This window comes from Halyomorpha halys, unplaced genomic scaffold (genome assembly GCF_000696795.3).
Source record: "Halyomorpha halys isolate HHAL.00 unplaced genomic scaffold, Hhal_1.1 Scaffold4450.1, whole genome shotgun sequence".
Taxonomy (NCBI): Eukaryota; Metazoa; Arthropoda; class Insecta; order Hemiptera; family Pentatomidae; genus Halyomorpha; species Halyomorpha halys.
Window position 1 is genome coordinate 25,043 of NW_027112163.1, and position 13,806 is coordinate 38,848.

Genomic DNA, 13,806 nt, shown 5'->3' on the forward strand with positions numbered 1-13,806 from the left:
CTCAAGGATTTTGCCCATGATAGGTAATAAAGCGATAGGACGGTAGGAGGATGGGTATAGACAAAAAATTAAATTGAAAAAATACAAGAACTTCAAACTAGATTAGAACCTAGCTCGATTTTTTTTTTTATTTTTAAATGTTTATAAAGTCTTCGTTCAGTATAAGTAATATACCAGAAATACAATTTAATTTTAATGGTTTTAGCTATTTTTGAAAAATGGACCTTTGTTAACGTTGTTAAATGAATCTATTAGTGATCCCCTTAAAGCCATAATGTCTAACGTACATTCTACAGGATCACCATCAAATTACAAAAAACATTAGTACAAATAAAACAATTCTAAATAATACTAAAATTAAAATTTTCACTCATAATTTATTGGATATACTTTTGCAGAAGGTAGTATTAATTTGAAACAATTGTGAATGTTTTGGAACAATAAGTCTCACTAAAGGTTTGGTCTCAGTTGTAGTTTTCTTCATTGCCATTCCTGAGTTTTTTGTAGTTTCGACAGGATGTTGCTACTTTAGTTTTAGTATCGGAACTTACCAGGATTCCCTCCCCTCTGCTTTCTACCGTTTTTCCAGATTTCATTGGCAATAATGAATAATGCAACATTGTTGCATTCTTCTTGAAGTTAATTTATTTATTAACCTGTTAAATTAACCTGTTATGACAGGTGCTACAAACAGTTCAACTTAACAATTTGCATCATTGCTTTCAACTCTGCCTATTCCTGTAGTAACTCTTGTGACATATTTAATATTGGAACACCTTTCACTTTTCAATAGCTTAGACTCATTTATATAATAATATTTTGATTCCTTAGGTTTTCAAAGAATTATGTGTTCAATAATTTTACCACCATTTCAATAACGAAGACAGCTTCTCATCTGTTTGTACCAATGGTACAAGTTCCCATCAGTTTCGTGTTCCTACTCTTTGAGTTTGTTAGTCTTATCTTTGTGGCTTCTTTGCTTATATCTTCGGTCTTTTGTTGGCTTTTTTGTCGGGCACTTTTTGGTCTCGTATGAGTCCCTCCAATCTGTCTTAATCATATCTGATGCCTTCTCTCCTATCATAATAGTGGTCGCTAGTGGCAATGCTGATTGTGCTTTAGGGATGACGCTGGAGTCAGCAACTCGAAGACCAAAAATGCCAATGACTTTGAGGTTTTCGTCCACTACCGAAGCGGGATCATTGCAGCTCCCCATCCTGCAAGTGCCCACCTGATTGTGCCCAGTACCAGCGAGGTGGCTAATAGCGCATGCCCAATAAGGGTCGCTGTCTAATTCCAAACCGCAACAGCCTGGAAATGACAAAAATTCTACACTTGCGTTAAAAAGTTTCATCGGTCGCGTACGTGTCATACTTTGTATCATCCTGATAGACATAATTACAGCGTCTAAATCATATAGATCATTCAGATATCCTGTGCGTATAATTGGTGTATCGTCGGAATCTTTAGATTTCAGCCTGATGGAACCTGTACTTTTCGGATGCAAAAGAGTAGGCAAAGGAATCAATAAATCATTCATTTTATTTAAATCATGATATTGCAGATATATATCTTCTTCTACTCCGATACCTTTCATGAAATCTAACAAATTTTCAGTTTCGTTTGCTACGAAAAATAAAAACTGCAAGAGTATATCAGGCGTGTCATCGCCAAAGAGATTGATGTAGCCCAATACTTCTGTGGCTCCTATCCTGGATAATGGGCCTGTTCTTCTTGTAAGGTATTCGTATGCATGATCCAGCACATCCAATGGGGTTCTCTCCTCGAGTCCAGTACTCAGAGTTATCGGTGCACCTGGGAACATGAGGTGATCTTGTAAGTTCAATCCAACTGCGGAATTTTTTTCAAGTATTATATTCAACTCTTTGAGGTGGTGCCTGGGGCCGATTCCAGAGAGGATCAAAATTTTTGGAGATCCGACCGTTCCCGCTGACAATACTATCTCTTTAGTGGCATGTGCGTGTCTCGGAACCTTTTCATTCCGATAAAAATATTCAACTCCGTAGGCTCTTTTGGTTTTATGGCATATTAGCAGCTTAGAGACAAATGCATGTTTAATGACGAATAGGTTTTTTCTTTTTTTTACTGGATTTAAGAATGCTTTGGCGGTATTGAGTCTTTCGCCATTCCTAATGGTCCCTTGATTGTGGGTAGCGAACCCAGCCAGATTTGCTCCATTGATATCGAAGTTGGACGGGTGCCCCAGCTCCGATCCTGCCTTCTCAATGATATCCATTATCAATTCTCGCTCCCCAAATCTGCTAAGAGTCATCGGTCCACCACGAGAGTGGAGTACGGATGCCGCAGGACTGTTGAGGATTCTCAGATCCCTCATATCCTCCGTCCTTTTGAAATACTTGAGTACTTCGGGGTAGGACCAGCCGGATACACCGATGCTAGCCAAGTTGTCGAACTCTTTAGCCATTCCACGTACGTAGAGCATGGAACTTATGGAGCTAGTCCCGCCGAGTACTTTCCCACGTGGCCAACGGTTCACCCTCCCCATGTAACCATTGAAGAGGCCTCTCTCTCTTTCTGTTTTAAATTCCCAGTCAATATCCGATCTCAAGAGATTCCAATGAAAGCCTGGAATATCCGATGTCAGGGGTGGATCTCCTCCAGCTTCCAATAGCAGTACTTTCCACTTTGCCACTTCCGAGAGTCGAGCAGCAATTACGGATCCTGCAGTCCCTCCACCAATTACTATGAAATCGTAAGCTGCTGGCAAGGTACAACATCCTGAAAATAAGACATACTTTCGTCAATAGTTTTCTGCTACACCTCAAATTACTGTCGGAATTATGTCCGAACAGATATAACTTTCGTGAGTTTTAATTACTTATTATAGATGTAAGGAGAATAAAAATCTTTACCGACCTGCCTTGTCTACGGGATAGGAACAAGGAGCCGCCAGGAGGCACTGAGAAACTATCAAAATGTTGATTAATTCACAAAAGGCTTGTCCCGCGAGACCTGTTGTATGTTTGGGACAAGGGTTGAAGAGATCTGCTGTTGCGGTACCCAGCAGTAAAGAAGGGATGAACGCTGCTGTCTGAAAAAAGTCGATAATGATTATTTATAATAATATCCCCATACTTAATATACATATTGTATTTTCCATCTATTATTAAATGAAACTAAATATGCAATTTGCAATGAAAATCTCAGGTCTTTGTAACAACTTCGCTATATCATCGTTAGTACTGGTCCGCTTCAAGTGATTTTTTCTTATCATTTTAAAGGCAATTTTATTATGTATCATATATGAAATAGGAATAGTTTTTTAATGACGACTCTCACTTTAATATTAGTACTATATTAAAATAATTCAGACCGAAAAATCAATCAAAGTGTTGTAAAAAAATTTTTAGCAGCAAAGCAAAGTTGACATTCGCACCTCAAGAAAACCTTAAATACGAATTTTCGAAAAAAAAAAAATTTTTAGCCCAAAATTTTGTCCTTTGATTCCTTTTTAAAAATAGAAATAACTTCTCGACCAATTACTACTAAATATTTAAATCGACCAATCTACAACAAACTTGGCAGTGGCTCAGGGCTCTATAAACTGCACCAAAGGGGACAGACCGGATCTAATTAAACTAATTAGAACCAGAGATATAAAAAAAAAATTAGAATTTCTTTCCCTATTCGGAAACTTTATTTCGCCCTTATAAGGGGGCTTGTGTAGACTGGAAGAGCAAACATTCAGCTTTCCAGCGGTTAAATAACGGTGAACAAAATTTCGACCATTCCCTTTTATGTATATATATTTATGAATGGAATATAGTCCGGGTGCGGTAAAAAAAAACTCAAATAGTAGATAATTATACTATTTTATTGAGCCAACGTTTCGCCCCACGTTGCAGGGCTTCGTCAGGGCTAAAAAAGATACAAACACATAGTTACAAAAGGAAAAAAAGAGAAAAAAATATAAGTGTAAAATAACAGGGGTATAAAATGTAAAAAAGTAAGATATAATAGGAAAAATTAAAGGTTGTAAATATTACAGCAGTAATATTTACAGCAGTATTCGTTTACTATTGTCAATCAATAATCTTCCAGTATATATATATTTATGTACTTAACAAATGAGGTATATTAATATTGCAAGATGGGGAAACCCGAAACGTGCTACAAACCAATATAAAATACTAGCTGGCCCGGCAATAGGCTATTGCTATATTTGAGAATTTATATGTATTTAATAGTGGAAAAAACGCATGATTTGTGAACTACAAACCAAAAACGCTCAATTTTGTTCATTCATTTTTTTTCTACTCAAGAATCCTGGGATTTCATGATTTTATGATTCAAAAAAAAAAATACTACACGTAAATTGGTCCACTAGTTCAAATGTTTATTGTGATAACGATTCGATCATACTCTTTTATATATATATAGATACAATAATACTATATACATTTATTCACAAAATATCCTTCTATTACCCTAGGGTATTTAAGGTATTTTAAGGAGGGGAAAAGTCTGTGCAGGGGTTCCTAATTGCGCTTAGTTCTATGATGGTATTATATATTTGCAACTTCACCCTAAGAGAGAGTTTCGGGAACTTAAGTAATTAATACAGCTTTAAGTATATAAAGTAATATAATCTAAAAAATAAAGATATAAGTAATAAAATCTTGTCCTGGAAAGAGCGCATATTTATAGAGATAGGCCATTTTTCTGTGAATGAAAAGCTGTCATGTCTTATATTCTCATGATAGTTCATTGTGTTATTTTGTTATGATTTATTTATTTTTTGAGAAATATTATAAGGCAGAAATTAGAACTTAATTATTATAAAAATAAAACGTTACTCGAAGATATTATTAATAAGCGCAATAGATTCCGAGGGAACTCTGGAAGATTCAGTCAGACCCTGGCTTTGCTCCCATCGCTATATAAGTGTACCATCGACTATAGCAAAATATAAAAAAACCTGAATTAATAATGATCTTACCTCATCCTTGTCATGTGACTCTGATTCTTCCATCTCTTCACTTCCTGCTAAATTTGTGCGCAGCAAATTGATCAGAAGCAGTAATAGTACACTTTCCCTCATCCGCTTTTACACTTTTCACTCCGAATGTTGCGATGTTCCTCGATCAGGCCCAAAAACGGTATTACTACCTTCTGCTATATCCTTTTCCCTTGTGAAAAACTTAATTCCTTCTCTAACCTGCTTCGAATCACTTGTAAATACCATAGAATTTATTAATTTAGTAGAGACCTTATCACATGTTACTGAAACGGGGAGGTTATTCAAAACGATCCGACAAAAAAAAATTCTTTCAATATTTTCAAACTAAACTCATATGTTGAGTTTTGATAGTGGAAACTAAAGCATTCCATTCCTTAACAATATCAATGCCTTAAATCGAAGGCCAAGAAAATATCGATTAAACAAGGAATGTAAATTTAATTTTAAAAAAAAATCAAGTACAGAGATCGATTATACGTTTCGCTTTCATTGGTGTTGGCAGATGTTTTCTTCAGGTTTGTTTCTATTTCACATATCTACATCTAAAAATGCCATTTCTACTTTTACTTATATAGTTATAGATATATACTATCGCGTTCGTGTAAAATTTTGAATATATTGACGGCAATATACATTTTTAATTATAACCAATTTGAGTCCAAATAGCTAATACTCGCAAAATGCCCTGTGTGTATGAACTAACTTGCTCAAAACGAAGTTGCATTTCAACTGAAAACATGCTTGGGAGGTTACTGCAAATTTTGCATAAAATTTCCTAGAATCGATTTTCTCAAAAATTCAAATCGGTATATCAATCTATAGTGCATCTAAGATGAGTTTGCCTGTTGGTAAAGGGATACGAGCGATGCGCTAAGGTAAGAGTTGGTACCCATTGGTGGTACCTCAAGCATTAATTTAAATTAGAAGGTCCCCTGGCCATATTCTTTTCAGATGCCACAAAGGATTATCAGGGATTGTTAAGAATGAGAGATTAAGAATTAATGGGTTAGGATGAGTAAGAGTTTGGAATGAAAATAGGCATATCTGTTTTGGGCCAAATCTGCAACGAATTGAATGTTAAAGTCTGTGTAGATGAGTTTATTTGTAACGTAATAAGGGGCATTAAGGATTCTACGTAGGATTTCGGATTGTAAGGATTGGATGCGGGAGGAATTAGATGGTTTGGTAGAGCCCCAGAGCTAAATTCCATATGTCCAAATTGGTCTGATTATCGTAGTCTGTTATCGTTCGTCAACTAGCAATCGAAAACTACGAGTAGTTTCTTGTCGTTTATCTTGTATGTGGATCCCAAGTATGTCTCTTGTCAAGATGGAGTCCTAAGTATCGAATCTATTCAACAGGCGTTAGTGGAGTATCTAAAAGGGATTCTGTAGGACAGGAGGGCAGAGGTTTACGGCGGAGAGTAAAGGTGATCTGGTGGGATTTGTCAGGATTTATTTTGATTCTCCAGTCCAATGTTCTTCAATGGATTTTATATGTGGCTGTAGAGTTTGTGATGCATTAGTAGGGTCGTTGTTTACAGAGATAGGGCTTAAATGCCGAATTTTCAAAATGGCTTCCCATATCTTAATTATATTTTTTTATTTGGTTAGTTTAGAAAAATCAACGTTCTCAAAATTTCATTAACAGTAAAATATATAAATATATAAATAATTTGATAATAGTTAACTTAGGGAAATAAGAAAAGAAATTCACTAAACTGATGAACGCATGCGCATCATGTTGTTCAGCTTTTTCCAGTCGTCTAAATCTCTTGTCATTTTTTTTATTTTATTTATTGATATTTACAACTGTATAAAAAAATACAACCAGTAAATTTGATCATAATGACATAATGATATGATACAGGATGTAGAGAAACTCCCCAGTAGTAGAACTCTAAAAACAGTTTACAATATAAGGTCACGAGGCCATCTTCTTTTCAGGCGCCTCGGAGGATTGCCAGGAATGGAAGAGGAAGCAAGGTTAGAAACGAGTGGGTTTGGGTGGTTAGGGAGTTTATTATGGAAGGAATAATATCGGGTTCTGGCTAGATCGGTTACATAAGGAACATTTAGGTCTTTATGGATGGTTTTATTAGTAACAAAATAAGGAGCATTGAGGATTTTACGAAGGATTTTGGATTGTAAGGATTGGATACACGAGGAATTCGAAGGTTTAGTGGAGCCCCAAAGCTCAACTCCGTATGTCCAGATTGGCCGTATTATTGTTATATAGATCAGTCTTTTAATGGATTGGAAGTTTAGACCGTTTGTCTAGTAACAGTCAGAATCGACGTGTAGTTTCCTTAGAGTCTTTTCAGTCTTGTGTGAGGATTCCAGGTTAGTCGTTTGTCAAGATGTAGTCCAAGATAACGAATCTGTTCTACAGGGGTAAGAGCCACATTATTAAAGTATACTGTAGGGCAGTCGGCAGGTTTACGACGAAGAGTAAATGTGATTTGTTGGGATTTATTTTTATCCTCCAATTTCGACACCATTCTTCGAGGATTGTGATATGGGACTGGAGGGTTTGGGATGCAATCAAAGGGTTATTACTTGTCATTTTAATGGTGAAATGGTTTTTACCCATCAGTTGACAGGAGGACTAACTCCATAAAATGTGTTTTTACTTCAAATTTTATTTCTTATACTTTATTTATAGTTCTATAGTCCTTGCGGGACTTTGGCCTCCGAAATTATCCTGGATTATTAGTATATGTCAGTGCCATGCCTCCTCCATCTTGTTTCTCTTAATTGGCGCAGTTCCACAGAACAGTACTTCTTTATAAAGCACTACTGTCCTGACCCTTTATGGGTTGTAGCGACACAGATTAAATTTTATTTGGGAAGTCAAACCTTCGAATTCCTCTCGTATCCAATCTTTACAATCCGAAATCCTTCGTAAAATCCTCAATGCTCCTTATTTTGTTACTAATAAAACCATCCATAAAGACCTAAATGTTCCTTATCTAGCCCGAACCCGATATTATTCCTTCCATAATAAACTCCCTAACCAAACCCACTAGTTTCTAACCTTGCTTCCTCTTTTTATCGGCAATCCTCCGAGGCGTCAGAAAAGAAGATGGTCTCGTGACCTGCTAATGTAAAATGTCATTAGAGTGCTACCAATGGGTACACACCTATAACACTCCATTTCCATTAAGATTAAATTTACTGAATGTATTATATAATATACAGTTGTAAATATAAATAAAGATATTTAAAAAAACGGCGGGGGCTCCAGTTCGAGCCTTCGCTCACTGTCTTTTAATCAACTCTCTCCATTCTTCGTGAAGAGACGAATTTTTGGAATTATAGTACACTATAATCAAGTCTAATTACTTTTTTTTTAATTCTGATTTACATTGCTCTATTACCATCCTCTCTGGTAATCTATTTTACATACTTTTTTTTAATTACCTTTATGCTACGTAACTTTCAACGAATATGTAGCCACCCCTTGTTAGCCTGTAGCTACTACTAACAAATACCAGTATCTAGTCTGCACTAGATTGTGTAAGGTAAAATATATGGACACAAATATTTTTATTCATATTTATTATATATTAATTTATCAACAGAGCCGTGCCTAATAGATCTTTCCTGATATGGCACAAGTGGTTTTATGTAAAAAAAAACAAAAAAAAACCTGAGTCTTTTGTAACGAAATTAAAACAATAAAAAATGGTACTTATCTATTATACTTGACTTACATAAATATTCTAATATCGGTTTTATATTAATTAACATAACACTGATATGACATGTTTTGTTTTTATTTATATATATGTATGTATATATCAACAAAATACATAGACAATATCGTTGCTTGGGGTATATATTACTTTTGTACGTAATGCAAGACTATTGGAGATAGTGCTGAAATAGTGAATTTTGATTTCATCAGTTCTTCCTCCTTAAGAAACAAGACAATGGATGCTTTTCATAACCAGATAGGTCAAAGAATAAGAATAGAACGATAGTGAATTCCAGCCCAATGAACAATTGGCCTCCTATGTAGCACAAATATATCTATAAATAGAGAATATATATTTGTACAATATTTTTATTGTCTACTCTATTTATGTGGCTTTTTATGGCGTATCACTGGCAGAGACGTTGACGCTTTCGGGTAAGGCGAGCGAGTAAAGAATTCTGGCTTGAAGTTGGGGATCCATTGGAACTTGATCATGTCGCTCACCTTCTCGCCAATCATGATGACAGTCGCCATGATAGACCCGCTTATGGTGTTGGGCAAGATGCTGGCGTCCGCCACTCTCAGGCCCTTTATCCCGTGGACCCGGAGTTGCGGGTCGACTACCGCGTCAGGATCCTCACAAGGACCCATCTTGCAAGTGCCAATTGGATTGTAACCGGTCCCGGCGATATGGCTCAGGGCGCAGGACCAATAATAATCCGTACCGTCGGCGATTCCACAGCATCCCGGGAACTTTATATATTCCACTGAGGCGTTGAAACTCCTCATTGCGTTCGTGTTTGCAAGTTGGTCAATAAACCGAAGCCCAAACACGATATCGTCGAGGTCTGCAGGGTGGTCAAGATAATTGGATATGATCTGCGCTTTATCCTCAGAACTATTAGACTTCAAAGTGATGCGTCCTACGCTCTTGGAGTGAAGCAATGATACTTGACAAATGAGAAGATCTCGACGCCTCAATTTTTCTAGTAGTTGGTCAATTACTCCCTCGTCTAAGCCACGGGCTCTCCCCACGTCTTGTATTATTTCCGTTTCATTAAATCGGGCATATATGAACTTCAATTGAATGTCCGGGTGATCGTCATCATCATTACTTAGCAGTCCTAAAAGTTCTTGGCCTGCTATTCCAGAAAGAATACCCGTGCGCCTGGTCAGATATTCGTAGGCCGCATCTAAACTTTCTAAAGGAGAGACGGGTTCGTTTTGAAAATTTAATCCTATTAACATAAGAGGGTACGTTACTGTGTCACGGAGATTTCTACCAACTCTCAAATTCTGAATCAAATAGATTTTGTTATCGTCTAAATCGTTTTTCGGACCTACTCCTGAAAGCATTAACAATCTGGGTGAACTGACCGTCCCGGCACACAGAATGATCTCCCTAGAAGCGCGAAGGGTCCTGAGAGCTTCTTCATTTCTGTATAAATATTCAACTCCGTAAGCCCTTTTGGTCTGTGGACAAATGTGAATTTTTGTGACGACAGCGTTCTTAATCACAAACAAGTTCTTTCTTCCTCTTACAGGACTTAAGAAAGCTTTAGCTGTGTTCATCCTTTCCCCGTTCCGAACGGTTCCTACGTTGGGTGATGCCATCCCTTCCGTGTTTTGAACACTTAAATCGCAATTCGGGAAAACATTGAGTTCTGAAGCGGCTTTTTGAATTAACTTGGTAATTTTTGTTTGTGGTCCAAAGCGGCTCACAGTTAGAGGACCTCCTCTTTTATGATAGTGAGAATAGATAGGACTTTCGATTGTTGATATTGCGCGCATGTCTTCCGACTTGAGGTAGTAGGGCACGACGTCGTCATAGGCCCAGCCGATGTTGCCTATAGCAGCCATATTGTCAAAGTCCCTTCGATTGGCCCGGATGTACAGCATGCTCCCTAGAGAGCTGGTTCCGCCCAAGGTCTTCCCAGCCGGCCACCTGTTGATCCTACTCATGAGGCCGTTAAATAGTCCCACCTCCCTCACCGTAGTGTGTTCCCAATCTATATCCGTCCTCTGGAGGCTGAGATGGAACATAGGGACGTCGGTGGTCAAAGGCGGGTCATTGCCAGCCTCCAAGAGGAGGATGTTCCACTCTGGCACCTCCGACAGTCTCGACGCCACCACGCAACCTGCCGTCCCACCACCGACCACGATGAAGTCGAAAATAGTTCTCGACATACAGTTGTCTAAAACAGATATTAATGAGTCAATTACTTTATAACGATGATAATTAAATGTTTGTACATAAATAATAAACTAATATATAATCCAATAACGTACTAAATGAAAAAAAAAAAACACAAGCCTTTATCTCGAAAATGGCCTTGAGTTCAGCATCCGATCTTCCTTAAAACATACGCTGTTGGTTATGTTATTGTATTGAGACTATCGATAGTATTTCAGAAAACAGTTGAGAAGGTTTCGAGATGTTGTCTAGTTAGTGTTCATATTCAATGATTTATTTACCCGATTTTTGGATATTTTTCCCATTAGCGGGTAATAGGCTATTTCGGGTAAAATGGCTTAACATTATATGAGCCGTTCAGTGCACACATCGATTAACTCATTTTTAATATAAATTTTAAATAAAATTTCTTTTTGGGGTCCGGGATTGATTTATTATTGAGGCGTGGGATGAATATAATTTTTGGGTCTTGTACCGATTTGTTTTGGTGCTCGGGGCTGATATAGTATGAAGTTTATTGGGGAATATATATAAATAATGTTTTACCGCCATTACATTTGGTAAGGTTGTACGTTCTGACAATGCACTGTCAAAGCGTATACATATGACTGTTAATGCGAATGTTATTCAACTGACGTTCCTTGTACTATTAACGATCACGCCACATCCAGTGAATGCTGTCATGATTGTAACTACCAAATAGCTACGCCTTGGTAATGGTTAACAATTTTGCTATAATAACAGAAATTGTACGTTAGTTCACTGTTAATATATGTGATAGTTAACGTGACATTTGTCTCACTGACATTATTTGAACAATCAACTAACACGCCAGAGCTAGTGCGACAGTACAAGCATGACTGTAAAAATCATACAGTTATAGTTAATAGTAATAAGAAATCATATTTATGTCATTAAGAATAAACTTTAAAATGTTCTCAAGTACAGTGTTATATATCTATTTCCTCGTCGAGGTTCACAACAGTTATAGACAACTATTGTTATTGTTTTTAAAAAGTAACCTCATAATGTACACCTTAAAAAGCTTTTTAGCGTGGTTAATGATGAGACCTGGGCTCGAAACAGGCAACCTAGGGAGCAGAATCGAGAGCTTTGGGCGGGAAGTCCTCGGTACAATCACGGGAGCGATCTGGGATGTGAACTGCTTGCAGAGACTGCTCAATCAATATCTCCCGAAGGCGTCAAGGTTACGATGTGGCTCGAAGTTATCCATCAGAACGCCTCTACACAACAATTAATGTAATGAATAGTAGGCAAGAGACCAGGTGGGAGGCCAAAAAACCTGATGGATAGACAAAATCAACAAAGGCTCGAAAGAGCTGAGTGCAAAAAACTAAAAAGCTGTAGGTCAAGACAAGCAAGCGTGGAGAAGGATGGTTTTGATGGCCTAAGATCTACCAGGTCGCTAGAGCCAACTGATAAAAGAAAACAATAAAACGGCAATTGCGTTCCTTTAGGATAAAGAGCTTTTACCGAGAATAGAGCTATCTTCAAACGACGGTGAAATAAATCTTTATTCTAGTAAAAAAATATATTCGAGATGCTACAAACATAGTGAAAGAAAAAGCATCGGAACAAGGACTGAAACATGGATTGCTGATTCCAACGTAAGTTTAGGGACTGCATATACCATACTTCATTCATGATATAAGCAATTAAAAAAATTAGAAATGTCCCAACCCACAACGGTAGGTAATTGTTCTATACCTTACCTTCGTGAAGTGTGTATATGAAAAATAGAAAAAAAAAATTAATTTGTATTCGGGAGACGGTAAATTTGTGGAAATAGACGAAAGTTTATTTATGAAATGAAGTTATTAGTATAATTGTTCAGCAGGCATAGAACGTTCCCCAGTACCTATTAATGTCTATGGGTATTATGGTTTCTTTTAATATTATTTTATTTATCTTGTTAATTATTTATATTTTTTATTATTTATTATTGGGGGTCGCTACTGATCAGTCTTAGTAATTTTTATTGGAATTATAGCAGTTTAAGAAGGTTAGTTTTTTTTTGGCCTATCCTTAAATTTGTCTACCGTAACAATCCAAATTGGTATAACAAGGTAAGTGTAAATCTTTAGTTTTCCCGAAAAATTAAAATTATTATATACTATGATAATCAGACCAATTTGGACATGTTAAATTGAGCTCTGGGGCTCTACCAAACCATAAAATTCCTCCCGCATCCGATTCTTACAATCCAAAATCCTACGTAAAATCCTTGATGCTCCTTATTACGTTACAAATAAACTCATCCACAAAGACCTTAACATTCCATTTGTTGCAGATTTGGCCCAACACAGATATGCGTCTTTTCATTCCAAACTCTTTACCCATCCTAACCCATTATTCTTAATCTCTCATCCTTATAAATCCCTGATAATCCTCTGAGGCGTCTGAAAAGAAGATAGCCACGGAACCTTCTAATTTAAATTAATGTTTGAAGTACCACCAATGAGTGGTGCCTTCCCAAAATTTTCATGTGTTTGAAACATTCCCCCAATTTACTTATTGCATTTATTATTTTGCACCGTTATAAATAACATTAAATAAATTTTTAAAAAAATTATCCGAAAGTGGTAATTTTGATCGTTTATTTGTAAGATGAAATAATAATTTAGTTTAGCTTTTGTTTTGTTATTTTACTGTGTCTGTCCGGATTAAACTTCCTTCGTTTAGACCACGACGGAGCGTAAAAGTTATTTACACTTATTTCTCAATGTTTATCGCTTTTTCCATTTAATACGCTAGTCATCGATGTGAGCTAGGTGTATTTGTAAATCTTGAGGCTTGTGCTGAGTCGCCATGGTTGGCCTAGGGATGGGATATCGATATTATCGAAATATCGATATTTTGTCTCCGATATCCGATATTTTGATATCGATAT

At 36.7% G+C, this 13,806-nt stretch overlaps 2 protein-coding genes across 2 annotated transcripts in view; both read right to left on the minus strand.

The window, feature by feature from the left end:
* Nucleotides 1-357: 357 nt before the first annotated feature.
* LOC106691899 (glucose dehydrogenase [FAD, quinone]) lies at nt 358-5,477 on the minus strand. Its single transcript, XM_014437798.3, has 3 exons — nt 4,982-5,477; nt 2,899-3,073; nt 358-2,760 (listed from the first exon to the last, which is right to left on the minus strand). The coding sequence occupies exons 1-3, from the start codon at nt 5,081-5,083 to the stop codon at nt 938-940; spliced, it is 2,100 nt and encodes a 699-aa protein (XP_014293284.1). The 5' UTR covers nt 5,084-5,477; the 3' UTR covers nt 358-937.
* A 3,287-nt stretch (nt 5,478-8,764) lies between these two features.
* LOC106691897 (glucose dehydrogenase [FAD, quinone]) overlaps nt 8,765-13,806 on the minus strand; it is a 19,740-nt gene continuing 14,698 nt past the window's right edge. Inside the window, exon 3 of the mRNA XM_014437796.3 lies at nt 8,765-10,896. Coding sequence (XP_014293282.1) covers nt 9,083-10,896 — 1,814 coding nt within the window. The 3' untranslated portion in view covers nt 8,765-9,082. The remainder of the gene's footprint in view (nt 10,897-13,806) is intronic.

What these genes read in the sequence shown, in the direction of transcription:
- LOC106691899 (XM_014437798.3), bottom strand. Translation starts at nt 5,083, where the DNA reads ATGAGGGAAAGTGTACTATTACTGCTTCTGATCAATTTGCTGCGCACA. An exon ending in AGTCACATGACAAGGATGAG is followed by an intron (nt 3,074 to 4,981) that starts GTAAGATCATTA and finishes GACTTTTTTCAG; the next exon opens with ACAGCAGCGTTCATCCCTTC. An exon ending in CTATCCCGTAGACAAGGCAG is followed by an intron (nt 2,761 to 2,898) that starts GTCGGTAAAGAT and finishes TCTTATTTTCAG; the next exon opens with GATGTTGTACCTTGCCAGCA.